This window comes from Chamaea fasciata, unplaced genomic scaffold (assembly GCF_029207755.1).
Source record: "Chamaea fasciata isolate MVZ Bird 193981 ecotype frontalis unplaced genomic scaffold, bChaFas1.0.hap1 SCAF_1, whole genome shotgun sequence".
Lineage (NCBI taxonomy): Eukaryota > Metazoa > Chordata > Aves > Passeriformes > Sylviidae > Chamaea > Chamaea fasciata.
In genome coordinates, this window is record NW_027094086.1 from 8,163,215 (window position 1) to 8,190,779 (window position 27,565).

Sequence of the window (27,565 nt, forward strand, 5' to 3'; positions counted from 1 at the left end):
TAGAGTGCAATTCTAAGTATCAGCAATGACAAACCCCATCCACAGGATTGTTGTGTTGTGCTTGTAAGGACAAGACTTGCACCACCATAGGTCAGCTCAGCTTGTGATACTTTCACATCTGTATTGTGAAAAATTCAGCTGATAACCCCTACCATGACTTCCTCTGAGAAAAGAACAGATTAAATTCCAAAGATCAAACGGAACAGTATTTAAATTAAAGAAGGGAAACACGACTTGAAGATGCATCCAGACCGCAAGAGGTTTGACTGATGTTCTGAACAAGCACCAGGCATCTGGAAATCCCTGAAAACAGGACTGTGGCAGTGCTAAGACATCTGGGAAGTGCTAAGTGTGGTCATCACCCTGAGGGTGCAGAGGAAAAAGAGACTCACACAGAAGACAAACCACAAAACCTCCCTGTGAGTTAAAGTCATATGACATGGTTAAGGTAGGGTGAGGGACAAACCAAGAATGTGAGGTAGTTGGGGTGCCCAGGTTGCCACAAAGAGGGAAAAGGGAACTGAACACCTTCTAACTTTTCCCCCATCATCCTCTGGGGACATCTGATCACACTGACAGCAGGACAGAAGCAGCATCATGGCCTATGCTATTTCCAAGGGTTATGTTTTCTGCCTTCCCTGTTATATAAGTCAGAGAATCACAGAAGATAATGGGCTAACGTGGATGCCTTAAACACCAACAGCCAAATAGCTGTGGAGCCAACCAAGGGTCTTGGTCATAGCACACTGTGAGAAAGAACAGGATATGGCTGGAGAAGGGATCATAGGCAGGTAGAGGCAGTACATTTCTGGGAAAAATGTCCTTTTTCTGGCTCCTGGAGATTAATGAAGTACAGCACAAGGGCAGGGCTGAGGCCGAGGGACAGACTTAACCCTGTAGGGGATGTAGAATGGACTGTAGGGGGAATCAAGACCACTAAGTATCCCCAAAGTCCTCCAACCCATTTCCAGAAAAGTTAAGAAGAGCAGAATGTCCGTGCATGCTAAATCATTTCCATAGAAAATAAGAATCTTACCTCCAGGGCAGGAGAAATTTATCAATAAAATAGTACCCCCATGAAGCCCTGGTTTGTGTGCCCCCCAAGGAATCTGGACACCCTATCAGATGGATCACCAGGACTGGTGATCTCTCTCTTCCATCCTCTCTTCCTTTTTCTCTCTCTCCCCTTCTTTAATTCAATCCATCTCTCTCTCTCTTTTCTCTATCACCCTATCCCTTTACCCAAACCCTGCTGCTGTGTGCTCACACTAGGAGAACAGGGACTAACTTATACCAATTCCATGCAAAATGAGTAATTTACCAATAAAACTTTGTCACCTTTCATGGACCTTTTGACTTTTGTCATTATTTTCCAACATGAACACCTAAGAATCTTGGGTGTTCCCCTTTCTTTAAAGGGTGGGACACCATGTGAGTCCCTTCTGCCTCTTTCAAAATCCCAGACAGTATTTCCATGACATTTCTCTATACTATAGTGTGAAATGATTCACTCAGACACACATCTAAACAATCCTCAGTTCAGGGATCTGAAGGAAAGTATAAAGCGATATACAGCACAGAGCAGATGCTGCTTTAAAACACATCCTTGAGGAACTGAAGTAGAGAATTCCCTGGGGAGACATTATCTTCCTAATCTGTTTTCTTCCTAAAGCTGGTATCAAGCTTTTAGCCATATCACAGGGTACCAATGTCAAACAACTGCCTCTTAAAATCCCCTCGACAGATTTAATTATGTATTTTGTCATAGTGCTTTAGAATGTGCAGAAGAGGTTCTCCAAAGGAAATCTGAAGCCCTTTGCAGCAGTGACACCCGATGCCTAAAAAGAGGAGCAAGCAGCAGAATGCTAACACAAGCTTTCGGAGCATTTTTTCTTCTGACTTGAAAAGCAAAAATCTGCAAAACTACAACACACACACATGCAAAAATAGACTAAAGACTTTTAAATAAACCCAGTGAATTCAGTATAAATGTAACAGCAAGCACTGCATGAGATCAAATGTACAGAGACCATGGTTAGAAGGGAGTCTGCAGCCATGCACAGCAGGTAGGCAGCAAGCCAGACACAGGGTGGTCCCTAAGCCAGAGAAATGATGAATTGCTGTAAGCTCATATTAGAAGTTAAACCAAGATCAGCACAAACAGCCTTGCCAATTTTATGGTGAGATCATTTAGCAGGAGCACTGTGATTAGCTAGAGGCCTGTTTTTCCCAAGCTTTGCTGAGCTTATCTGCCTAAATCCCTGGAACAAGCCCAGCCTATCTGAAGAAATTTACTAGCTCAACATGTGGAGCAGAGACATTATGTGCCAAAACTTGTATACAGTGACCCTTCCCAATGATGATATCAAAGAACATTAGGCCTAAAGCTATGAGGATGGAAAGGAAAACTAAAACAATCTGTAATTTGTTAATTTTTTTAGATGGTAGTTGAGACACTGAAGTAGATTGGAGTACAGGTTTTGTAAGCAGAAAGGAGGAGACTGTAAATTTCAGATACTCAGTGTACTCATCACCAGATGTACCAGATCCAGGACTACCCTGTGCTTAGTATTTTATGATCTGTTACAAGTGACAAGCCTGGACAGGTAGTTTGTAGTCCACCAAAACAGACAATGCTGGAAAGAGGCATCCTCTCTCTGCGAAATCTAGGAAAACAGATCCAGTGATATTCTCACCCAGATGCTCAGCTCAGTCTCAGTGGTGGTCAGGTGTGAAATGCTGTACAGTACCTGAATCAAGAGATATGCAAAAGGACATCAGAAGCCCACAGACTGAATGCCATCTAGAATGAAACTCATCCCTTAAAGCTGGCACCAATCTGAGACAGATGAGTTCTTCATTACAGACTCTAACCTATCCAGGGATCATGCTAGAAATCAACATCAGCACTGCATTTCCAAGACAGCATCTAATAAGAGATGTAAAAACATGAATTGTTTTTACGTATTATTAATTTTCTTAACGCTATCATAAACTTCCTGTGAGCTACAAGCACAACCACAAGTAAACTGACCTTCACTTTTTCTTTAGGACAGGAAAAGAAAACCTGCTTTCAAGACAAGCCCATCAAGAGGGAAAGGTTTTTGGGGCACACAGTCATTTGAGGGTTAATTCATCCCATTAAAGGTAGACAATGAGCATTTTTCTTCTCTGTGAATGTAGAAGCTACTCATTTCTTACACATCCAAGAGGATCTCTGACCAGATTTCTCCCAGAAAAGGCAAGAACTCACTAGACCGGGTTGCTCAGAGCCCCATCCAACCTGGCCTTGAACACTTCCAGAGACAGTGCATCCAAAACTTCTCTGGGCAACTGTGTCAGTGCCTTACCACCCTCACAGTAAAGTATTTCTTCTTAATACCTAACATAAATGTGTCCTCTTCTGATTTAAAACTGTTCCCCCTTGTCCTGTCACTATCTGCCCAAGCAAAAAGCCTCTGTCTCTCTTTTTTATGAGCTGCTTTTACAGAAGACCAAAATGACTCCAATTTGAACCTTTCTCTTTTCCAGGCTGAAGACCCCAAAATCTTTTAGCTGGAGAGACAGAGCTGGGGAGTGGAGGAGAAAGGGAGAAAATCAGTTTTGATTGGGACCTGGAAATTCCCATGCAGCGAGATTCCCATGCAGTGAGACATAGTTACAAATAAGACTACAAAAGAGAAGTTCGTTTTCTAATGTAGACCACAAAGCCACGTGGTTGTTGCACATGGATGCATCTTGTTCGCTTCTCATAGTCACTGCAAAGGAGAAATGACAGGCAGAACAGCATGACTAAAACATCACTGCCTTAAAAGAATATTTATGCTAATAAAAGCCAGATAATTTTCACAGACAAATTAATTTGATCTAGTCCACAAATAAATCCCCCTGGCAGTCAAATGTATGAGCATTTTAGCTCCAAAATGTGCTGGAGCAAGTCACCAGCTCTCTGTGCAATGCTGTAAAAAAATTCAGGTTTGGTTCTAAGCAGTAACCACACTTGTGAGACACTCAGCAGATCTCTGTGATCTTAGGCACTGGTGAAATTTTGTGTCAAAACCCACCCACTCTCATCAGCTTCTCTGGGCAAGGAGCTGCATTCACAGCTGCTGGGTGCAAACCCTCGGCCCCTCTCTGCTAAATGCAGAGGGGATCCTTGCATTGACCTCTCAGAAGACCTGACAACTCTATGTAAAATGCCTGATTTTAATGCAGCCAAAGGTAGAGGACATAAACTCTACATTGGAAGAGTAGGGCATGACTTTGCTATTTGAACTCAGCTTTATCCTCTCTGTATCTGCAGAACAGGAGTGGTAACAATGCTTTTGCTACAAGGAGTAAACTCTGAAGATTGTGAGCTGCCCAGACCATGGAGGAACATGGAGCTGCCAGGGAGAAGGCAATGAAAGCAGGTGAGGGATGTCCCAAGAGTTCCCTACAAAGGTATCAGTATGGATAGGGAGAGGTAGGAAAGTCAGAGCTGCTACAAGGGCTATAACCCCAGGGCTTTGCCCGTGCTGCACCTGGGAAAGAATACATTTCTATCCATTCACCCATGAAAATATCCTTATTCAGCTTTTAGTATATGAATTTTTCTATGAATAGGATTTTCAGATGGGTCTGGAAGAGCTCAAATTTGGTGGAGCACCACAGCTGAGCACCTTCAAGAAGTCTGCTTGAAAAAAAGAGTTTCTCCATTTTGTTCACATAAGGGGAACAATGATCTGGCAGCCAGCAAATTCCTCAGGCAGGATATACCTGTAGCTCCAGTAGCAGAGAGGTTTCACTCAGGATAGCACAGTCAGATACAACCAGGCCCTCACCCGTGGGTATGATATCACTAATGCCATGTTAAACCAGCACACCATCAATTAAATAGGATGTGATGCCCCCAGTGCCATCTATTAAATAGTGCGCAGACCCAGAATGAAAACAGACACAGGTGAAGATTTTGTTCTGGTATGAAGGGCTGAAACACCCCTGGAATGTAATTTATCACAAGCTGAGGTCTACTAGACTTTCTCGTCTCAGGCACTAAAATTTCTCTCTACAGAATTCTGGTATATTGGTTTTCTGCTGGTGCTCTTGCCAGGGAATTTAATGATTTCAATTACTGTGGGTTAAACTTAGAAGATTTAATGACCCCCCCCCCCCAAAAAAAAAAAAAAAACAACATAACAAAGCAAGGATTGTGAAGGACAGCAGTTGTTTTCACCAACAGCAAGAGGAAATCCTGTTCCTTTTGAATGCAGTGTTAAGCTACAGCAGGATGTGTAGTGTGTGGGGATGTGCAAAAAGAAGGAGAAAAAAAAAAAGATGCTCTGGACAGAGAAGGTAGGAAACTTCTTTTAAGGAGATAAATTGGTGATGCTGAAGCAACATAACTGCAAGATCTGAAGGGTTAAACTGTGTGTTTACAGAGCCATCCAGTAGGAAACACAGCTGTATCAACAGGAAGAGGAATCTGGAGTCAGAAGTGCATTTTTAAACTTGTCCTTTTCTTTCTCAAACCTACCAAGGAGATTAACAGTGGAGATTTAACACAAAAAAAGAGAAAGACCTCAAGTGTGCAAACTCTGCAGCAACAAAGGACAGAGAGGGAGAGGGCAGGTTCCAGTGTGCTGGCACAGCACTGATCAGCAGTAGCATCCACTTTCCAGCCCACCATGCAGACATAAAGCCTATTCAAAGCTCAAGGAAATCTCACATGATAGGAATTTACTGACATGAGGATGACAGACAGACCCTTGGGTTGAGCTGAGCCAGAAGCAGCCAAAGTGCTGTGGACCAGACCTCTGTGACTCTCCATCTCTCAGCATACACCCCCACATTTTGCCTGGTCTCCAGGCTACTTTTCTCCTCTCTCCCCTACTCTCTGTGGTTGAGTAGCCTTAAGAAGTTAATATTTCAATTTCCTATTTCTCAATTCCTTCAGCCAAGTTCTGAGCCTCAGAAGAGTGTCCAGCTCACATTGGTTTCACCAAAAAATTCAGACACAAAGTAAAGAAGAATAAAGAGATGTTAGAACATTGGTATGTGTCTCAGGTTCCTGACCCTACATAGAGCTCCCATTGGCTTTCCAAGAAAAAGGTTGAATTCAGCGTTTTAACTGTAATGCAAAGGGACTTTTCTTCCGGTTCCCTCTCTTCTCCCATCCCCCATTTCTGATATAGTTCATCAGATCTCTACAAAAATGGCAGGAAGTTCATTTGCGTTTTTATAGAAGGTGAGTTAAAAACTGCAAATTTTCTTACACAGGACTTGGAGTGTCCTTCCTACTCAGTCTCTTTTATTAGAAAAAACAAACCACAGACACACAAGCAAGCCAACCTGTTGCAAAGAGACTGATGCAAAATGAGAAGGAAAAACATTTTATTTTTCCAAAAACACTCATTTTGCAAACCAAGAACTAACAATTTTAAGTCTGCTACAAACTGCATGGTGGTTGGGGGCAGTTTTAGGCTGACTTTTAGGGGCCAGAGTCTCACCCCCCGTGTTCACAGAGCCCACAACCATCAACCCCCCAGGTCAGAAGAGAAAACAGATACTGCCTGCTTGATAGTGGTGGTGGAGAGAGGATGCCTGGGTTTCACATTCACTCTGCTACATTTTTTACCTTATTTTCAAACATTAAGAGAGATTTAAATCCATATCCTGTTTGTTTGGGGGTTTTATTTCAGGTAATTACTCAGGGTAAATAGTGATGTATCATTTCATGCCATAGATTTTGATAACATCAAATAATCCACATAGATTGACAAAAAACAAACAAACAAAACAAAACAAAACAAACCCCAAAAAACCCCCCAAAAACCCCCAAAAACAACCCCCCCCCCAAAAAAAACACCAAAAAACACAAACCAAACCAAAACCACAAAACCCCCCCAAAATAAATAACTGTCTTACACTTTAATAGCATCAAAGCGAAATAGGATGATCAGAAAATATTATGACCTTTAAAAAATACCAAAAAGCACCAGGGGTTTCCACAGGCAGAGGCTGAAAATCCAGAGCAGCTGACAGGAGGCAGCAGGTATGTTCATAACATTAAGATCATTTGGAATGTCTGCTATTCAAATATCTCAGAAAGATTTATTCAATATTCGTGAGAAGGGAAGAAAAGAATGGTTTTGTTCCAAAACAACGTTTCCTCAGCACTGAACTGGGGTTCATGAGGAAGTTCCCATCAACAGATGTTCTGAGATCATCTCTCCATCTCAGGTTTAAGGGAAATCTCTTTTTAATTGTTTGGCTACTTGATAGCATTCTTTAAAGAAAGCCTTGAATTCAAACTTTTCACCTTGATGTTTTCTCAGAATTCGTAAAGTTTCCTTACTTTGTCATGGGCAGTTTCTCCACATCTGGCCCGTGTTGGTCTGGATTTCCATAGAGTTCACATTTAAAATTCAACAGACCTGGCATGGGAAAGTTCCTTCTCTTGGCTGCCAGCTCATGGCTAGGAAAAGAATCCCTTCCCTTTCCAAAAATCTTGGCACTTGGCTGAGAATATTTGGCATGCAAGGTTTGGATAAAGCTGGTTAAGTCCTCGTGTCAGCTCACAGGGCCACTGCATTGTGACAGCTCTGAACTGTGTTTGCTCCTACCCTGGAGCCCACAGCAAGGTGAGGCCACCTGGGGCTGTGGGTGCTCAGGCCCCGAGGTCACTGATTGGGGTTTATCTGCCTTGGCAGCCCCAAACTGTGGCCCTGGGGTGTAAAGAGTCCCTGGTGCTGACAGAACAACACCACGGGGTTCTCTCAGCCACGTTCTGACTGCCCAGAACCGCAGCTGAGCAGAGCATCCAGGATGAGAAGCCAGCAGAAACACACAGCCAAAGGGAGCTTGGATCCAAGATCACCTGGACAAGCCTCCCGTTGAAGCCTGGGAGATGGGCTGAGCCAAACAATTTTTCTAAGGGATATTTTTTTCTTTTTAGTGAGAACTGCTCTGGAGGAGCAGTAGCAGAGTGATGGCTACAGGCGTCTTGTCCCATGTGCCATGAAAGAGAAGATAGCGGGGTGATGAGAACCTGAACAGGGAGAACAGGCTGTTCCTGAAGATCTGGCCCAGAAGCAGCAAGAAGAGCAAATTTGTGCAGTGGGAATGAGGGGGCTTAGAAGAAGTCAGAGCCAGCACTTGAGCCAGCCTGGGCCTTGCACTACAGACTTTATTCCAAATATGGTTGAAGCTCAGATCGTCTTGTAACGCACAAGAGAAGGCCCCAAAAATCAGCTGTACCTCCCCTACTATCCCTAACAAAAACTGACACATTGCAAAGATGCAGGAAAGAAAAGAGATAGAGGCCTTGACTTTTACAAGACTCTGGGGGCAAAACCATAGCTTTTGGGTTAAATACAGGGGAAACTACAAGTAAGGAAAAGAAAACACTTCCTGGCACAAATTCACTAAGAATAAAAGAAAAGGAGTGAAAATATAAATATAGAAAAAGGATTAATTGAGCTGGAGAATTAATCCCCTGGATCCCAAGGTCAGTGGAAACAGAATTGAAATTCAGAGCTTTGGTAAAAAGAGATGTCAGAGAACGAACCTAAAAACCTGCAAGAATTAAATATGAAGGCTGGTATAATTAAAGTTGTCAGCTCTCCAACTCAGAATGCACACACATCACATGGCACAAGCAAGAAGAGTGTGTCACATTCTGTTTCTAGGAGGGATTACTCATGGTGGAAAGAAGCAACTTTCATGAGGGTGATATTATGAAATGATCCTATTTGAATCTGGGGCCCCAGAGGTGAAGTGACTGTCCCAAAGGCAGACAGGACATCTATGTCAGAACTAGAAATAGCAGTTAGATTTCTTGTTCCTACACTGTAACCATACCATGATCCCTCCTCCTACACACAGCTAATAAACTAAGTCACTGAGTTCTTACTGGATGCGAAATCGTTCCATTGAGCTGCCTCTCAGGGTCTGTCAGCTCAGCAAAACCAGTCCCTTAGTGTTTTGCTTTCAACCCTCACATGCACCTGATGCCTGTAAAAGGGCAGAACTCTTTCACCTCTCCAACACCTTAAAATCTCACACATCAGTGGTGATCAGCAGTTTATAGCTTGATGAATCTGTGGAAAGTGATGAAATGGATCTTTCACACATGATTCCGTCTTGCTTGCAGGCAGCTCTGATACTGCTGGGGCCCAGGCCTAAAGCAAGCAGGTGACAAAATCCCTGTTTCTGATCCGGAGACCTGCTGACAAACTGAATGGCATAACACAGAACAAAACAAAGCAAAACAAAATGGAACTTGGCTCAGGCGCTGGCATTGTTGCCACTTTCCCATCCCGAACCATGCCAGCTTGGAAAGTGGCAACATCTCAGCCCTTAAACAGTTAACGCTGCTGCCTCCAGCCATAGAGGAGGACACCAGCCGTGTGGTTTGTCTCTGGGAGGATAAAGGTGAATTGCCAATTACGCGGTTACAAACATTTTGGTCTCCCACAGCCCCGACACGCGAGGGCAGTGTTGGTGCACAAATGGTGCTCCCCAGCAGCCCTGCACAGAGCCCCGTTCCTCCCGAGCATCCCCCGGGCCGAGGCTGCTCCGCGGACACCATTTGCACCAGAAAAAACACTTTTGAGAAGCGTTTGGGGAGGGGAGCGGGAGGTGTTAAGCCGGGATATTTATAGCCTGTCAGAAGAAGTTTTTCTAAAGGAAGTTTCCCTTGTGTGTTAGAGGGTGAACAGTGAAACCACGATCAACTCCTTTAGAGTCATATAGTCACATGGGAATGAAACAAATTCGGTTATTTAATAATCGCTCTATAAAATGTTACAGTTATCGAGAATGCAGGGGTTTTTTAAGGAATCTCAACTTTGCTGCTGCAGTATCGATTTACTCTTCTAATTAAATACTCCAGCCACCCAGATGATACTCTGGCGAGGATTTTAATATAGCTGGGACGGGGAGAGACAGTGAAAAATATGGTACAAACATCTCCTCAAGTGCAAGCAGACTCTCTGTATGATATGTATGGAAAAACCGACACAAACCAAAAAAACACGAAGGGAGTGGGGGGTGAGTATATGTACCATATATATTCCATACATGTACCATATATATATATATATATACACATACATACATACATACATACATACATACATACGTACGTACATGTTGACCACACAGAATTAAACATATCATCTTTAAAAAGCAGAAACATCTTATTTGAGCCTGAAACTAGGCATGTAATGTATTGTTCCACCACAAACCCAGGAGCTCACCCACGCCCAGGCAGCTTTGGTGGGCAAGGAATTCACCAGCCTTTAGAAGCAGGATCACACCAGCTCTGTGGAGAGCTCCAGCACACTGAGCAAAATTAGCACACGTTTAGATGCAAAATCTGGAAATATAAGTCAAGTAACCTCCGGAATTCCACTGTCTATGACCCCTTTGTCAGGCTCATGGACTGCTGTGCCTCATAGAAATGTTTGAATAAATGTAATTTTAAAAATGTGCCCTTGGGACTCTACTAGAACAGTGAAAATTCATAGTGAACAGTCTCCATAAATGAATTGCAGTGTTAAATAGCAAGGATGACATTTTATATTTAACTACTAGGGTCAAATGTGGAAATAAAACTCATAGAAAGGAGCCAAATTAATTTGCCTTCACTCTCTTACATCAATGTTTATCAGCCCACACACAGATGCTGTGGGTATGATCCAGTCCTGTTAGTCCAAGATCCAGTAGGAAATATTGCCAGCAGTACTTATTAATAAATCACCTGCTGAATGGCCAAACTAGTTCATGAAACCTGGATATTTCCCTAATTTTTGTTTCCCACCCTTTTCTTCCCCCCTCATTAAAATGTAACCAAAGAGTTTTATAGTGTAATCCACTTGCAGATCCTTAGCATTGGCTGCAGTTTTTGTGGTTTGGTCCTTCCTTGCTGAACAGCTAAAATGACCCAGCTGTTAGTGTAAACCCAGGGAATTGGTAGCCTGGGGGCAGCCAGGAACATGTGCCAGCCATTCAGAGGAGAACTTAATTCTCCCCGTATGGATTCCAATGTCTTTGCCTCCTTATCAGCCCAGATACAGAGAGTTCCCTTTGTCTCAACTGGTACAAGTTGGCGATTGTAAATGTGAACTGTAGCCTGCTTGGCCATCACATACACCCAGGAATATACTGGTGGACTTGAAAAAGAACAGAAAGGAGGATTTGCAAGTCTAAAAACCTCAGCTTGAGAGTGATCTCATGTACCCACAACTATGAGAATGCCAAGGACACACCAGGCACAGCAGTGATAATGGCCCAGGGGTGTAGAGCACAGCCAGGAGATGCTATAGGATAGTCATGGCATTTTCTGGGGAAATTCCCAGCCCTGGTATGTTATTATTTACCCAGAGCAAGAAGGTGGTCCCTACACAGATAAAACATGTTCATCAGAGTCATTGCTTTGGGTGATCAGTGTTGTCCCCAAAAGGCATCAAACTGTGTTTCAGCAAAGCTGTGCTCCGTTTTTTTTTTCACTATATTCTTCTTTCTATAGGCCAAGGATATGTGTGTGGAGGAAAGGAAACTTCAGCAAGAGAAAAAACAACCCCTACCCATCCTGCTATCATTTGTAACTCAAAAAGCTTCAGTAAAAAAACAACAAAAAGAAAAGCCTGATTGTAGTGTGGAAACTGGTGAGGCATGGAAAGAACCAAAATTTTAAGTCACTCAGAAATTAAAGTATAAGTTGCATTTACAAATTCTAGAAAAGGGAAAGTGCAACAGTTCATGCAGCTATAAATTATTGCTACCTTCTAATGAAAATAAAAAAGAAGTGTTTAATAATGATAGTCAGTGAGTCATGCAGAGCAATTTTGGTCAAAGCTGTGAAGTCTGTGTGGGCTGCACTGTTCCTGGTGGCATATAGGTGATTTTCTGTCAGGTATTGTGCAGAATTACAAAGCTGGTTACTACTCCTGACATCACTGCGCTCTGTTCCTTGTTTACAGATACTGCAAGTGTGCAAGGGGTAATGGTTTTAAACTGAAGGAGGGTCAACTTGGATTAGACATAAGAAAGATTTTTGTAAGGGTGGTTGAACCCTGGCACTGGCTGCCCAGAAAGGTGGTGGATGCTCCATCCCTGAAAACACTGAAGGTCAGGTTGGAGGGCTCTGAGCAACCTGGCTGAATTGAAAATGCCCCTGCTCATTGCAGCAGGGTTGGACAGCATAACCTTTAAAAGTCCTGTCCAACCCAAACTGTTATGTAATTCTATGACTACACATGATATCTACATATTTCTGAATCTACTGTAAATACTAACTGAGTCAAGTTAAATAGTTTCATGTTAGAGATGTAATAATTAAATCAATCCATTGTATCTACCTGAAAGCCTGTTACTGGAGATTATTTCAATATGTTTGGAAGGAAAAGAGCAAGTTTATTTTGAGTAGAAGGAGTTTGCTTCAGCTCTAATCAAAAGGTATGAAAGCAGCCAAACACTACAGGTACTGTGAGTTCTGTACATCTGAGTGTCAGTGAAATGCTGGATCAAGAGATCTTGCTGTGCCTTCCCACCACCAAGCATGAGGTATTTTTTTCTAGGAAATGCTGTGAATTTGCAAGGCAAGCTCATAGGATAAGGTCCCTTTGGCAGTGCTGGAATTGCTGTGTGACAGCAAAGGCGTAACTGTGCAGGTGACTCATAACCCTCCATGGATGAGCCCCAATTATTTCTGCAAATACCTCTCAGGTTTCCTTTTGGGCTCATTGCACACCATCCTGGATTTCATGAAACTTGGCCTTCCAACTCGCTCATCTCGTTTGCTTTATAGGCTAAGTGGAATGACAGACCCAGACTACTAAAACAGAAGAACAACGTGGGAGCTACTGAGAAAAAAAAAAAGAGGAACTGAGATGACCACACAGTCCTGGAATGCGTTACCAACCCAAGTATTAGAAATTCATTATTCGAGTTGTGCCACAAAGCTCGGCTTAAGTGTTATCTTCTTCCACAGCTGTTTCAGCCTAAAGGCTCTCCTTTTCTTCCCCAACAATGAGGATATTTACGTGTGGGACAGAGCCAGTGGTTGGCACTCACAGAGGAAAAAATGCCTTTTTCCCTTTTACTTTCCCACACCTAGCCCAGATGCAAGGATTACAAAGCCCAGCAGCAGTCTATGAGAAGATACAAGGGATTAAAAGGATTTCAGAAGCTTCACCCAGGATGCCAGAACACACCCAAGGTTTCAGCATGAATGCAACAAATAACAGAGCACCAGCAGAAGTACATCCCAAATCTGGGAGACCACCAGGCTGTAGGAGAGGCTGTAGGAGAACCTGTGATCCTCACCCATAGGTAGGAAACTCAGAGCAACACTGGAGAGTACCTGCACAGGGCTCCTAAAGCAGCAGTCAGAGTCCCCTGATCCTGCAACACATCTGTAAAAATCAGATCTGTGATCTGCGAACCTGCAGCAATGGGAAGCTGAAGACAACTCACCTCAGGATGCAGCAAACCCAGGGTGGCACAACAGGTGGAGAGGGAATGATGGGGAGATTGGGTGTTGGAAGACCAGTCCAACTTGGTGGACATCAGAACACAGAAAGGAAACAATTGGGTAAAATTTCTTTGAGCCTATCAACTACCTGTCAGTGTTTCCGCTCAACAGAAAGGGAAAATTGTGCTTTTAAGGTAAGGACCATAAGAATAAGGATGCTTGAACTATATCACGTGAAAGCAAAGGAGGAAGCAGGAGTAACAACTTAATCCAGGATACCTACCCAAACCTCCTACTGTCAGATCTGAAAGACTGAGTAAAATCTCACCCTGCTTTCTGGCCCACACCATGAGACACTGTCAGGTTTAATATTCAAATGTACCTTCAGCTGAAGCTCTGGGTGTCCAGCTTTTGCCAGGCCACAGCTGCCAAAGTTCACATACATGATATTATTTCCTGGGTTTATAAACAGCTTCAATTCCAGTCATGCATGAGAGCCAGGGCTGTCCAGACAGGAATGCTCCAGACCCCTCTGGGGCACTGAGACATCCAAAAAGAGCAGTTCTCAGTAAGTTGAGCCCTGGCAAGATGCTAAAGCAGCTCTTAACATCCTCACATGGGAGCCCAGAGCTTCTGAAGAAAGAAGACAAACGTCTCATTATGGGTATAGAGCGCTTCTGAAATTTCTGACCATTGTGCCTGGGGAAGGCAGGGGAAACTAAACATGCATGAGTGTTTGAAAGGATAGACACACAGAATCATCATATAAATCTCACACTCTTGCTAAAATCCATAGCTATCACTTTTAACTAATGCCTTCTCCTGGAGAAGCCTCACTTGAGGGCAGGACTGCTGCAGTGTGGAATGGGGACAGGACCTGCCCTAAGGGACATAAACAGGCACTGGCACAACTGAGAGGAGGCTGAGGAAGCTAATCCTTGTCCACAGCTCTGTTGTGGTTGATGTTGGAAAAGATGGTGTTTCACACTACCAAAGCAAATCCAGACACTTATAGGAGAAATTATGAAAGAAAATGCATCATGTCCTGCTTATCTCAGCAGAAACTCTCTGTGTGTGTGCATGTGTACTTAGGAAGCATCTTCATCAGAAATAGACTTGGGTGTGGGCCTCTGATCCGTGTGAAGAACGTTCAGTGCTACCTTCAGGGTGTTGCCTTAGCAATGATTTTATTCTGCAAGTAGATGTGTGAGGAGGGACTGCCAAACGAAAGATCAGATTTGGGAAGGCTCTGTGCACAATGCAGCAATACCCATGGGAGCTGTGTCTGCCAGCTTCAAGCCTGAAGATGTTAATTTTCGTAGCTGAATCTTCAGCTGCTATAACCAGAGCAATTTTAATTGTCACCTACAATTTATGGAAGTGTAGGATAAGAGTCTTTATACAGGGAAATGTATCCAGTCTATCTCTGGGAATCAGATGTTGTCAAGCAAGACGGAATAGTGGGAAGGTTAGAAGGACAAGGCACAGCAACTTTGAACCTGTGCTGCCTGAGAGAATCTGTGCATCATTAGCCATGGTGCAAACCAGGAGCCTTCTGTTAAGAAGCACTTAACAGGTAAACCTCAGCTCACCCTCCCTGGAGAGCCACGGGATTTTTGCAGGGAAGAAAAAGAGTGTCACCTTTTTTTGTGTGTGTGTTTTTGTTTTGCTTTTTTTTTTTTTTTTTTTTTTTTTTTTTTTTTTTTTTTTGTTTATGATTGGTCAGAATATGTTTTTTTCCTAGAAGAGCCCAAAGAAATTTAATATTTTTTTCCTGCTACCGAATCCAAATATTTTAAACATTAAATTCTTGGCTTTATAGCTGTAAGATAAAGCTCATAAAAGAAGGAAGAAGAACACATTGTGGTTCTTAACACACAGTCTGAGGTAGCCCTGAGTCTGGGTCATTATCAGCTACTATTTAGTGAAATAGGTGTCCACAATGGAGATGGTGACAAATAAAACCATCTTTGAGCATCTCTCTCCTCTTTCCCATCCATCAAAGCCAAAAGCTTTGTGTTTGTGTACCATGACTGCCATCATGTCAGATAAATCAATACCTGCCTGCTAGTAGATGTGATGAAGAAAAACTTGATTCATTCCTTTCTTTCTCTACTTGAGAGGTCTGCAGGTTTGCATTCACCCTATATTTTATTTTTTTTTTTTTTTTTACATTGTCAGGTCCACAAAACACCCATTCCTCCACTTCAGATGTTTTAGAAACCTCCAATGCTGTTCTTCCTACAAAGGCTCCTTTACTAATTTTCTATAAAGTACAAAATAGTTTCTTTAATCATCACTTTGGTTTAGGACATTTTGTCCTTTCTGAATAAGTGGTCTCACACTTCTGAGTCATCAGGACTAGAAACTAAAGATGCTGGCTCTGACTCCTCAATGTGCAACACTGAAAGGAGCCAATCCATCCAGTTTTAAAGCTTTTGCTGCAAAAATGACTCAGGCACTGAGGAATCTCAGCCTGGTTGAAGGGACTTAGGATTCCATGGTCTTTGTCCTTATATCTATGTTAAAAAAAGAAAAAAGTATTTCAAGAAAATTTTCAAAACTTATGCCTAAAATCCCAGCTATATTTAGTTGTTGGTTGGTTGTTTTTGTTTGTTTTTTTTTTTCCCCACAAGCCCATCACCTGTGCAGTTTTGCCCTAATAAAAAACCCTGTTGAAAAAACTCTTCAAGAACTCAATAACTGCTTGTAGTTTTAAACAGTACTAGGGGATGCAGTGCCTGGAAGCTGCCTTCTGAAATGACTTTGAGACTTTCCTGACCTTCCTATATTATCTCCTCTGCCTTTCTCCCTGGAACAATATTATATCTAACCCAGAGGGTCAACCTTCTTCTTTCCCAGTGGAAGATCTTTTTCTGTCCATAGTTCTTCTACATGTGAAGAGTGACAAGTCTCCAGGGAAACCACAGGGCTTTGCACCACGTGCACAGTGACCTACCTGGTGCTACTACTCCATGGATGTCTCTGCAGAGCCAGAAATATCTCTATTACTGCTGTGATTATGCCAGCAAAGACAAAAACCACGGATGATAAGGTGGATGGGGCAGTGTCGGAGCTTTACCAGGACTCATCTGTTATGACTCTCATGACTTAACTAAAATATCTCGTGAGCAGGGTGGCCATGCCAGCTAAATAGTCACAATATCCCAAAATAATTGCAATATTCCTTGTTTCTTCATATAGCACCCTTAATCCGACCAAACTAAGCTTTCTCTCCTCCCAAAAGTGCTTTAAATACTACATAGGCTAATGCTCCCAGATTCTCTTCCCACCCCTCTCACTGATCCGTGCTGTACACTTTTTTCATCCCTGTTTCCCCACTCCCTTGTATATGACAAACAGAAACCTGCTTTTCATCAGCCTACCAATCCCCCATCACATCCCAGTTCAGGCATGAAGAGGGTCCAGAGAAAGTCAGTTCATTTCTGGGGAGAAATTTTCCCTGCTCAGTGGTTTCTGAGCACAGCCTTCCAAGTTCCAACCCAATGGGTGTGTCCAGGAGGTGACAGTGTCCCTGAATGCTCCAAGGAGCAGCTTCACCTGCTCCGTTCAATGGAGAGCCTGAGCTGGAACTGTTGAAACAGGAGATTTTTTTAGGCTATTTTTTTATACTGTTTTGAACTCTTTTTAGATACTCTTCACAGCAAACATGCTGCTAGCAATATCTGGATTGCAGTCATTTGCCTTCCCCCTCAGGAAGCACATGTGCCTGCATGCACTCACACAGATTTTCATGCCACAGCAGGTTTTTTACAAAAATCTTGGGACAGCCACTGCACAATTTACAAGATTCGCACAGATCTCCCCTAGCGACGGTGTTTGGGGGGTGGGGGGCACCTCCGTCTGATTTTTTCCTTGCTGAGAAAAATCAGCTGTGGTAAGAACCAGCTTCCCGCAGGAGCGCAAGAAGTACAGTTTGTCTGTCGTCAGTTTTGTGGTGTGTTTTATTTTACAGAGAGCATCCACGCAGGAGTTATCTCGGTGCTATCTGCTGTCACACAGGTGTGCCTGGTATGCCGCACCACGCGTGCTGCTTTCCTGCTTTAAAGTGTTGCTGTATCGCACAAAACGCTAGCCAGCCCCTGATGCCACCAGCCCTGCCATGCAAAATCCCCCGTGCGGAGCAGTGGATGTCATCCCTCTCCGAGCACAGGGATGCTCCGACAGAAGTTACACGTGTCTGGCTGCGGGAACACCCCACCTCAAGCTGGGTGGCCCAAACGGGTCTCTAACATCCCACTCACTCCCAGGGTCCCCGAGGCTCCCTGAGCCCAGAGTGCAGCGCTGGCTCGGGGCTGGGGACGAGACAAGGAGCCGCTCACCCTCCGAGGACCGGGGCTGCTCCTCCCGTCGGACCTCACCGCTTCCCACGGCTGCTCCCAGTCCAGCCCTCTCGCCCGGGAATTCCACCCAAGCTGCGGGCATGCACCAGGAAAAAGCAAAGCAAAACTCCGACACCCTTGGGGAATAGAGGCTTCCCCAGACCGGTTTTTCCAAAGAAGAGAGAGAGGAAAGCGGCTGCTGCTGTTGCGTGGAGCAGCAGCTCCAAGAGATCAGGAGGGGGATCAAACCCTCCTCCCTCGCCAGCCCCAGGGCAGAGGAGGGAGCAGCTCCACCTGCGGGAGCGGCCGGCGGCACCTCCGGGACCCGGTCCCCGTCCCGTTTCCGTCACGTCTTCGCCCGCCCCGGTCCCGGCACTCCTGGGCACCGCCGCCCGTCGGGAACCTGCCCTGTCCCCTCCACACCGGTCCCCTGACAGCCTCAGCTGTGCTGCTTCAGGCAGCCGTGCGGGATCTCCTGATCCTACTTTTGCTCCCTGGCACAAATAGTAATAATACAAAGAAAAAAATCCTTCCGTTTTCTGTGCTGATCCACCTGGATGCTGAGAGGAGCTCAAGTCTGACACTTCTTCATCTCCTCTCCTCTCCTCTTCTCTCCTCTCCTCTCCTCTTCTCTCCTCTCCCCCAACTCACCTTTCCCTTCCTGCTCTCACACCTCCCACTCCCCCAAATTTTTCCAGCGCCCACCTTCCCGCATGCACCGCACTCGGCTCTCCCAGTCCGCCCTGCACTAAACCCAAGTGTGTTTGCAGAAGACGAGTCTCCCCGACAGTTTCCAAACTCACCTGCAAAATGCTGCTTGCTGCTAGAATCCAGGGCAAAAGCCACCTCATCCCTGGAAGCCGGGATTAAATACATTTGATTGAACCCAGATTTAGAGCCGTTTTGAACAAAAACACCACTTTGGGGAATGCAAAGCAATCCTGAACTGGCAACCTAACCTAGGCACACTGCCTTTTTCTCTTGGCTCTTTGGGGATTTTATTAAAGACAGATCTGACGTCACGGTGAAGGACAAGCCCTGCATTTTTCCTCTGGAGAAACTTTTCCTGCCTTCACTTCTTCATTTTTGTGTGTGGTGTTGTCCCACCTCCTGCATTTCAGTGCATCGCCGTGAGCCAAAGGGCTCTTAAAGGGAAAGCTGCAGCGCCGGGGTCCGACACGCTGCGATTTTAGCACAGCTCCGAAAGGCTCAGAGCTCACCCCTCATGCTGCTGAAGGCGTTCAGACTCTTGAGATGTAGCTACTACAGAAAGAAAAGTTTGATCTGGCTTTACTGGTTTCAATCAATGACATGACACGTATACAATTATTCACAGATGTTTGATTCATTTGGTTTTTAGAAAGAGTGACTTCATTTGAAGAGCAAAAGGACATTTGTCCCGCACATCCTGTGGGAGGCAGTCTGACGACTCCTTTGGAACTCCCCTCTTTACAGAACCACCCTGGATCACACGATCCCCTGCCATGCTGCACATCCCTTCCATGATTTCAGTGTTACGGAGTGTGCATCAGCCCTGGGCCCAGTTACACTTCCCTCCTATTCTCCCTGTGAGAATACTTGTCGTGCCAGCAGTGGGCACGACAAATACTGTCCAGGTACATGGGAGTACAAACAACACCCTGAACTCAAACCTCACCCAAACTCTCTGATCACCTGTAGCCCTGCTAATGTATGCCATGATTTAAACTAAGGAATGTCTGATGCATTTTTTTCTCCTTTTACTTAGGCACAGGAATAGGTTTTTTCCCTGCCATTCTAAATTTGAATTTGAAAGAATTTAAAGTCTCTTTTATCCCTAAACTGAAATAGAATGCTATAAGGAAAATGAGTGCTAGCGAAGGGAAGGAAAGCCCTATTAAACAGCTTCACAGGTCTTAAAAATAAGAGTTCATTCATGGGCTAAAATAAGTGTCAGGGTAAATTTAAAAATAGGCAAAACATTCTTCTTGATGTGACAGGCTGGGCAGTGATGGGTGGGTGAATCACTCTAATGGCCAAACTAGAACTCAGATATTTACTCAACTTCTGCTCAGCTTTGGTTACCACCTGGAACTCAGGTGAGCCAGGTTAGGTTGGGAGGAGCCACTCCCACCCCCTCACCCTAAGCAGCCATCCTACACAAGAAGGACATGGAGCTGTAGGAGTGAGTCCAGAGGACGCCACTATGATCAGAGGGATGGGGTACCTCTCCTGTGAGGAAGGGCAGAGAGAGTTTGAGTCATTCAACATGGAGAAGAGAAGGCACCAAGAGGACTTTTTAGCACTTTCCAGTCTGTAAAGGGGCTCCAAGAGAGCAGGGAAGAATCCTTTGGCCTTCCTGTAGTAACTGGACAAGGAGAAATATCTTTACGCTGAAAGAGGCTTGATTTAGATTAGGTATAGGAAGAAATCCTTTCCTGTGAGAATTGTGGGAGACTGGAACAAGTTATCCTGAGAAACTGTGAATTCCTCATCCCTGGAAGTGCTCAAGACCAGGGGCTCTGGTCATGGGTGGGGCTCTGAACAACCTGGTCTAGTGGAAGATGTCCCTGCCCACAAAAGGGGGATTGGAACCAAGTGATCTTTAAAATCCCTTCCTACCCAAACCGTTCTATGATTCTATCCCAGCCCTGCTGGGTATCTGGTGCTGTGTGGGGTTTGCTCCACAGACTTGGCACAACTGAATGCTCAAGGCTGGAACTGACAGTGGGTGGGGTGGGGAGGGTGAGAAATCTGCTCTAGCAATTTCCGGTCATACAACAACTTCTATTCCTTCTTGCTGTGTGACATGGGCAGTTTAATGGTTTCACACCAGTTGGACCAGGAACTCTAAAAGATCAGTTTGTTTATGTGGCAGTCTGGACAGGCAGCTGCTCTGGGAGATGATTCAAACAGAATTAAATGCAAACTGAGGGACGTTTCATGAGCTGTCTTCCTCCTCCAGCACCCTCACCTCTCTCACAGCCCCTCCCAGGACTCATAAACCTGAAGACCAGGCTCAGGATTGTGTTTTCTGTCAGGTTGCTCCAGAACTGTGTCTATTCTCCCTCGTCTATATCCTTCCCCTTTTTCCTCACGCCCTCCTCTGTTTGTTCATTCCAGCTTTTTCTATTTCAGTATTTAACTCTCACCCTACTGTCACCAGCACATCCTTCCTTGTCCGGTGTTGATATTCTGCTGGGGAACATAGAACAAACCCTGCTGTCTTGGTGTCACCCAGGTGGTGTTCATCTGCATGTGGATATTACTGAGTGCCAGACTTTGGGGTCCAGACCTTTTTAGTGTCCAAACCTTCACTTTGTGAAGTGAAAGTAACATTTTGAGAGTTCAATTTTTCTGACCTAGGTGAAATGGCCTTTAAAAAAAAAAAAAAAAAAAAAAAAGTGAAACTATTTGGGTTAGCATAGGGTAAAAGGCTCAGATGTAACTCTGATAGCTATTATTTCATACCTATTGTGATTGCTGGCTTGGAGATGAAGGAGCCATGATAGCAGGTCTAGCAAAAATAACTTTCCAAATGAAGGAGGAACAGGACTTCAAAGCTCCTGTGGTATCAGACTATGCCATCTGACATCAAGGGAAAGAGCACTTTGGAAATGACATAAAAATGGCATTGTGTTGGTTTGGGATTTTTCCCAAAGAACATTTGGTTATCTCCCTCTCTTTGACTATTTCCTCAGCATATTTCATTGCCTCAGTGAATTCATCTGGCAGTATGAGGCTTCACAGTCCACCTCAGCTGGCTTGTGAGAGTTTGTCATGAGCTCAAGAGTGATCACAAACCAGACACTCTGTCTTAACTTGGATGAGACAGGGCTCAAGTACTGGGCCTGCTGCCCCAGGGCAGGGGTGCTGAGACATCCAGGTGTCTGAGCAGCCTTTTTGGTAGTGATTCCTGTGTGGATATGACACACTGCAACATTACAAGAGTGTCTGGGTGTAATGTGATTTCATTAAATCCCAAATGACAGGGACACTTTGGCTCTTGATGAACTCTTTGATAGCAGCAGCCCAAACCTGGGCTCCTATGAGCTCTCAGGTCCCTCTAAGGATGACCATGCTAAAAGAGATCACTGCAATCCTGTATCACTCTGCCTTGATCCTGGGGAGTCCTGTACTGACCCCAGTATAAGAAGGCTCTAAAGACACTTCTGTGTCTAATTCAAAGACTTCAATTTAAGATCCTCAAATGATGGAAAATCCACTTCATATTTTGATGAGTTCAGTTACATTCACTATTAAACATTTGTGCCATATTTCAGTCTGAGTTTGCTGGTTTCATCTTTCTGCCAATGTCTGCTTGGCTGATGAGAATTCAGCACCTTCTTCCAACATATAAATATGCAAAGGTTCCATAAATCACTGCTGACTCTTCTCTTTAATAAAACAAGGAAGCCACGTTGTTTGTAATTCCCAGTGTTAAATTGTTTTTTGGGAACTTGAATGTAATAGTTTTATGACTTTTATCTCTTTACCTTTCCCTTTCCGTGGACGTTATGTCTGCCAATGCCACTACCCATCACTCTACAGGCAACCACAGTGTACAGGAAATAGGCAGCATGTCCCAGTTCAAGCTAGCTCTGATTCTGTCAGGCTAATGCTTTAATATCACTTCTTCTTCAATACATCCCTTATGCCTCTCAGCCACATAAACAGGCTTCTCAATTTGACTTCATTTTACAGTCTTCTTAGAACAAATAAACTGGGAAATAGATTGATTTATTTTATGCTGTTTGATTTGTCTGACACTTTTACTGAAGGCTGTAGCAAGCCAAAGAATACAGGGACTACTAAAAACAGAAAAAGAGCTCAGGGAGGATGGGTGCTGTTTTCTCTTGCAAATGCATGGCAGGAATAGCTCCTTGCCTGTAGCTGATTTCCTTTGTAAATAAGTGAGATCACAGTCTACCTACAAGTCCAAGGACAAAAAAAAAAAAGAACACCTTGGATTTTCCTGACTCATAAAAGGTAAAGGTTGAGTCATGAATCTGACTTTTAGATGAGCCAAACCACTAGCTGTGTTAGTTTCCTATCAGAGTGCTTTTTCTTCTGCTTTTCTCCATGATGAAGGTGACATCCCTTTTAATCAGCAGAAAGGCTGGGATTCAGGAAGCACATGCTGAAATGGAAAGGGAGGTGGAGAAATCAAACTGCACCATCAATTATTGTTATTGTTATTTAACACTACTTAGGTGATAGGAAGGAGAGTTACATCAGCCTGGGCCTTTGAAATATCAAAGGAGCTTTACCAACTAGAGTGTCCTGGGACAACTTGTTGAAGCTTGCATCAAACCATTACAAAGAGTATGAAAACTTTTGTTTTAGCTGACTCTCTATAACATCAAGCATCTGAACACTCAGACAGTCCCACTTCAGCACAGGTGAATATCTCATTTTCAGAGTTGCTGGCCTTTCCAGATGAGACCTGACACCTGAGTGAAAGAAGCTGCAATACTGCAGGAAGACTCACTCTTTTGCTGTCTAGGGTCTTTCCAAAGAAGATGATGGACAGGAATCACATTGTGGATAGAGACCAAGTATTCCTTTGCTCCTGTTCAGCCTCGTGTCCCCCTGATACAGTGATGCAGAAGGTACCAGGAGCTGAACTGGTAAATCCAGCACTGAATTCCTTCCTCAGTCCATCAGAAAATTCCAGATGAAGGGATTTACCTTGGAATGTTACTCAGCCCAGGTTTCCATTACTGAGAAAGTATGCACCACACTGTGTGGCTTGAACTCCTTATGCCAGAATATTTGTGAGGCTGATCATACAGCCAGCTGCTAAACAGAAAATCAGCTGGTCCAGGTAACCCAGCCTGACTGTCAGCACTCCAGGATCAACTGGTCATTTCTCCAAAGAGCTGGTGTAAATCAGCTCCACTGATTTAGGGGAGGCAGCAGCCAAGTCTAAAAAATGGAACATTCAATATTTAATTCATTCATGCAGCCAAAACAATTTATTCCCACCATTTGAGCAGGACTGTTGCCTTTAAGGAGACATGACTGTGGTTTCATTCCCCATAAATAAAGTCAGATTTATTAGGACAGGTCTTCAGCTGGTGTCAATCTGTGTGACTCCTTTGATTTCAGCAGTACTAATCTGGCTGACAGCATCTGAGCTGTTCCACTGTGAGCAAAAATGTAAAGCCACCAATGACAGTAGCTATGAAAAAAGCCATTAAAATACTGTTCTCTGTAGTTTTCCATATAAAAGATTATAGAACTTTATATCAACATTCAAATCTGTGTTACATGAGATTTTCAGTTTCTGATGATAGCAACATTATATTTTCTCCATTTCCCTCAATAGCAATGGCCTCACTACTGTGTTCATCCATTCTTAAATTCTCATAATTTCCTGATGGACATTTATGTGGGAAAAGCACATACTCTGCTGGTTTTGAACCACTACCAGACATTTGCTAGAACAACAACAGTACCCTAGGGTATCCAGTGTTTTCCCTGAGTAATTGTCTGTTCTAATATCTGCACTCAAACTCCCACCAATTGCTAAATTAAAGCTTTCAAATGGAACTTTGAATAAAAATTAATAACAATAATTTAAAAAAAATTAAACTCAAAATCACCACACAAGTAAGATACCAAGCACTAAAAATAATTAATGACCAAAATTAACTGGCCATAAAGGATGAGGAAGCTGTCAGAAATACAAACAAACTCTTAATAATTCATTTCTGTAGAAAAGAAGTCTTCTGGAAATAAATATTTACATAATATTTACTAACCATTAAAAGAAGCTGCCTTAATAATACATATTGAGTCTGAGCCTCAGCTGGTTTAAGTATGAAGTACTTGGAGTTGCATTGATTTGTGGCATTCATGGGTGCAATGCATTATTCATGAATATTAGTTCAACTATTTGAACAAATGCAGGACGTGCAGGGGAGGAATTAATCTTTGGGCTTGCCTCCTGCAGATGTTTTTCTTGATGCCCATTAAAAGAGAGGACAATATACTGGCTAACAAACTATGAAAGGATGAAGAATCCTAACAAATATTGCACACATTCCTGAAATGGCACAGCTTGCTCCCTTAGTAGGTTTGTCAGCTTCATGTCATGTAATGGACAAGTAATTTCATGACATGCTCCAAAAAATAAAGTCACTCACTGCAGATAATGTCCACATGCTGACAATTCTATTCTCTAGATCAGTGATCACAGAAATGCAAAATTATCCATTAATCTGGCCCTTTTTTAATTTCTACTAGTGCTGCAATATTCTGCAGTCTCTGGGGTGGAGCTGGCTACATGAAGAGGGAGATCTCCTCTGTTCTCCTGGAAATTCTATTCTAGGGAAGATTCTATTCTAGCCCCAGATTTGAACTTTTCAGTCACACACTGAGGCTCCCCAGCACTGTAGATATGTCTGTGAATTTCCAAGACTGGGTCAGATTACACTTATATTTGATTGGGAAAAAAACCCAACCAAATAAGCCCATGAAATTGCCTTAAACAGAGAAGAAGTAAATTAAGTCTATAAAACAGAACAATCTCCTGTCTGAGATGGTTTTGATTTTTGTTGGAAAGTAGGTCTGCTCTTCTAGTCCAAATGTTGTTTTTTAAATATTTTTTAATAAATGCAGACAAATCATACTATTTTCTTATTAAATAAAATAATAATGAGACCTTGTTAGATGTTTAGAAAACTTATGCATAAATTCCTAAGAGATAAAATCAGTTTGAAACATGAAATATTTGAGGACCAAATATTTTTACTCCATGGCCCAAGTATCCAAATTCTGCATTTTAACTCTGGTAACATTTTATTCAAAGTTTCCTGTGGTATTTGGTTAGTAAACGTTTCCCCTTCAACAGAGGTGCTTTCAGTCTCTGTTTCCTGGGGAAATGGAGCTTATGCAATCATTTTTGTACGTGTTCATATCTGTCTTTGTGTCTTTGCAATAATTTTTGAGCCTTTTGGACAAAACCAAGCCAAATTTTGTCAGAAAGATGGGTATCTCACTGACGATGGCATTCCTGCACTTTGTGAAAGGAGGCGCTGAGGAAGATAAGAGAGGCCACTGGAGCATTGCTTTTGGGGGAAGTGAGGTGTTCATTCACACACTAATAGAGCCAGAGGAGCCACACAGCTGAGACCTGTCAGACTGCAGGAAAACATCTTCCGCTGGAGTTTGCAGTCAGCCACCAGACACAAATCTGTGGGGAAAGCAGCTTTTATTGATGTAATGCTCACAAAAATACTGCTACTTTAGGTACAGGTGGTCCACATCCTCTCAAATTCTAATTTTTTTATTTTTTATTTCTTGCAAGCAGAACTTTACACTTCCTCTTCTCCCACCTCATGCCGATATTTGTTCTTAATTTGATCTTGGTTATAAAAGCAAAAGAGTTGAAAACAAAGGTATCCATTTTCACACTACTGCCTTAGGAAGCAAAATATTAAGTCCATTCCAAATTCCTGCCTGGATGCTTTCAAAGTCCAGAGATACAGTCACTTTCCAGTAGATATGGAGTGGTACTGTCTCAAGAAGATAAATAAATTGAGGGTCTGATGATATGAGCTCTTTTAGACCTCTTCTCAGCAGAAGGAGATCTAAAATGAGTACATTTTAGTTCAGAATATACACATTTCAGAATGTATGTAACATATATTCAGAATATGCACATTTTTATTACCATTGATAATTGTGTTTGAAGCATTAAAAGATGACAATGAAGATAATAAACTATCTTTCCATACCCTGGAAGGTGTTCACCACAATTTCTGCTAGCATTCAATGTCAGTTTGACAAAATTGGGATCATTATGACTTTGTTGCCTAATTTCATTTGGATGGTCTTGCCAACACAACAATCCCAATGCAAAGAAAGGAACCAGGGCACAGGAGGTGATGTATCACATCTGAAGTGCCAGAGCAGAATCATTGCCCTAAGCTGTGATCTTTGTGATAATTTCCACTTTTTTCCATCCCTGCCTAGTGTGATAAAACTTTCCACTCTCTCCCGGTCTGAGGGCACCACACACAGTTATCACTGTTTCCCTCTGGACTTACTTTCCCTTCCTCTTCTCCTGTCACTCTTTTGGAGCAGAACATGATATAGACTTGCATTCAACCTGAGGGAAAAGAAGAAGATCAGGCTGGATAAAAGCACTGACCCCGCATGCTTAGGGAAAAGGTTGGTGCAGTTGATGTCTACCTTGATCCAGCAAATGTTTTTCTTCTTCCTCAAGTGAAGAAAGAGTTTCTTGGGTTCTGGCAGTACCTCTTTCCCTTTAATATGGCTTTGGTCCATCTGTCTTTAACCTCACCTGAAGTTTTTGAGTCCCTGAGGCATGTCTGGGCTGCACACGTTCAGCCAGGACAGGCTTCCAAAAGGAAATTTGGACAAGGAAAATGTATTTTGGGACACTATGTGAGACCTCATAGGGGATCCAAAACTCTGTGCTTCTTAGGCTGCATTAGTTATCCCTGGGTTTAAGCATCAGAAAAAATAATATACAGAGCAAAAAGCCGGTAGTTCTCATATTGAGCAAAAATTGTGGCCAGCATGGTGTCTGGCTGTTCTTTGGTGGGTTGGTTGGTTGGTTGTTTTTCCCCAGAAAACCACCCTTTTCTTTACAGAGTGAGAACTGTTGTCTTTATCTTCTGTCACCTCCCAAAGGCAACTCAGGAAGAAAAATAATCTGACAAATTTGAGGCTTAAAGGAGTTGTTGAAATTACAAGTGGCCAAGTTAGGAGAGCTTTCATGCGTTGAAAACCTCTTGGCATTATTTATTCA

General features: G+C 43.3%; 1 protein-coding gene across 1 annotated transcript in view; it reads right to left on the bottom strand.

Annotated features, from left to right (window-relative positions):
• Nucleotides 1–18,897, bottom strand: part of CCN4 (cellular communication network factor 4) — a 34,214-nt gene extending 15,317 nt beyond the window's left edge. The window contains exon 1 of the mRNA XM_066175674.1: nucleotides 18,606–18,897. Within this exon, the coding sequence (XP_066031771.1) occupies nucleotides 18,606–18,653 (48 nt within the window). The 5' untranslated portion in view covers nucleotides 18,654–18,897. The remainder of the gene's footprint in view (nucleotides 1–18,605) is intronic.
• Nucleotides 18,898–27,565: the final 8,668 nt, after the last annotated feature.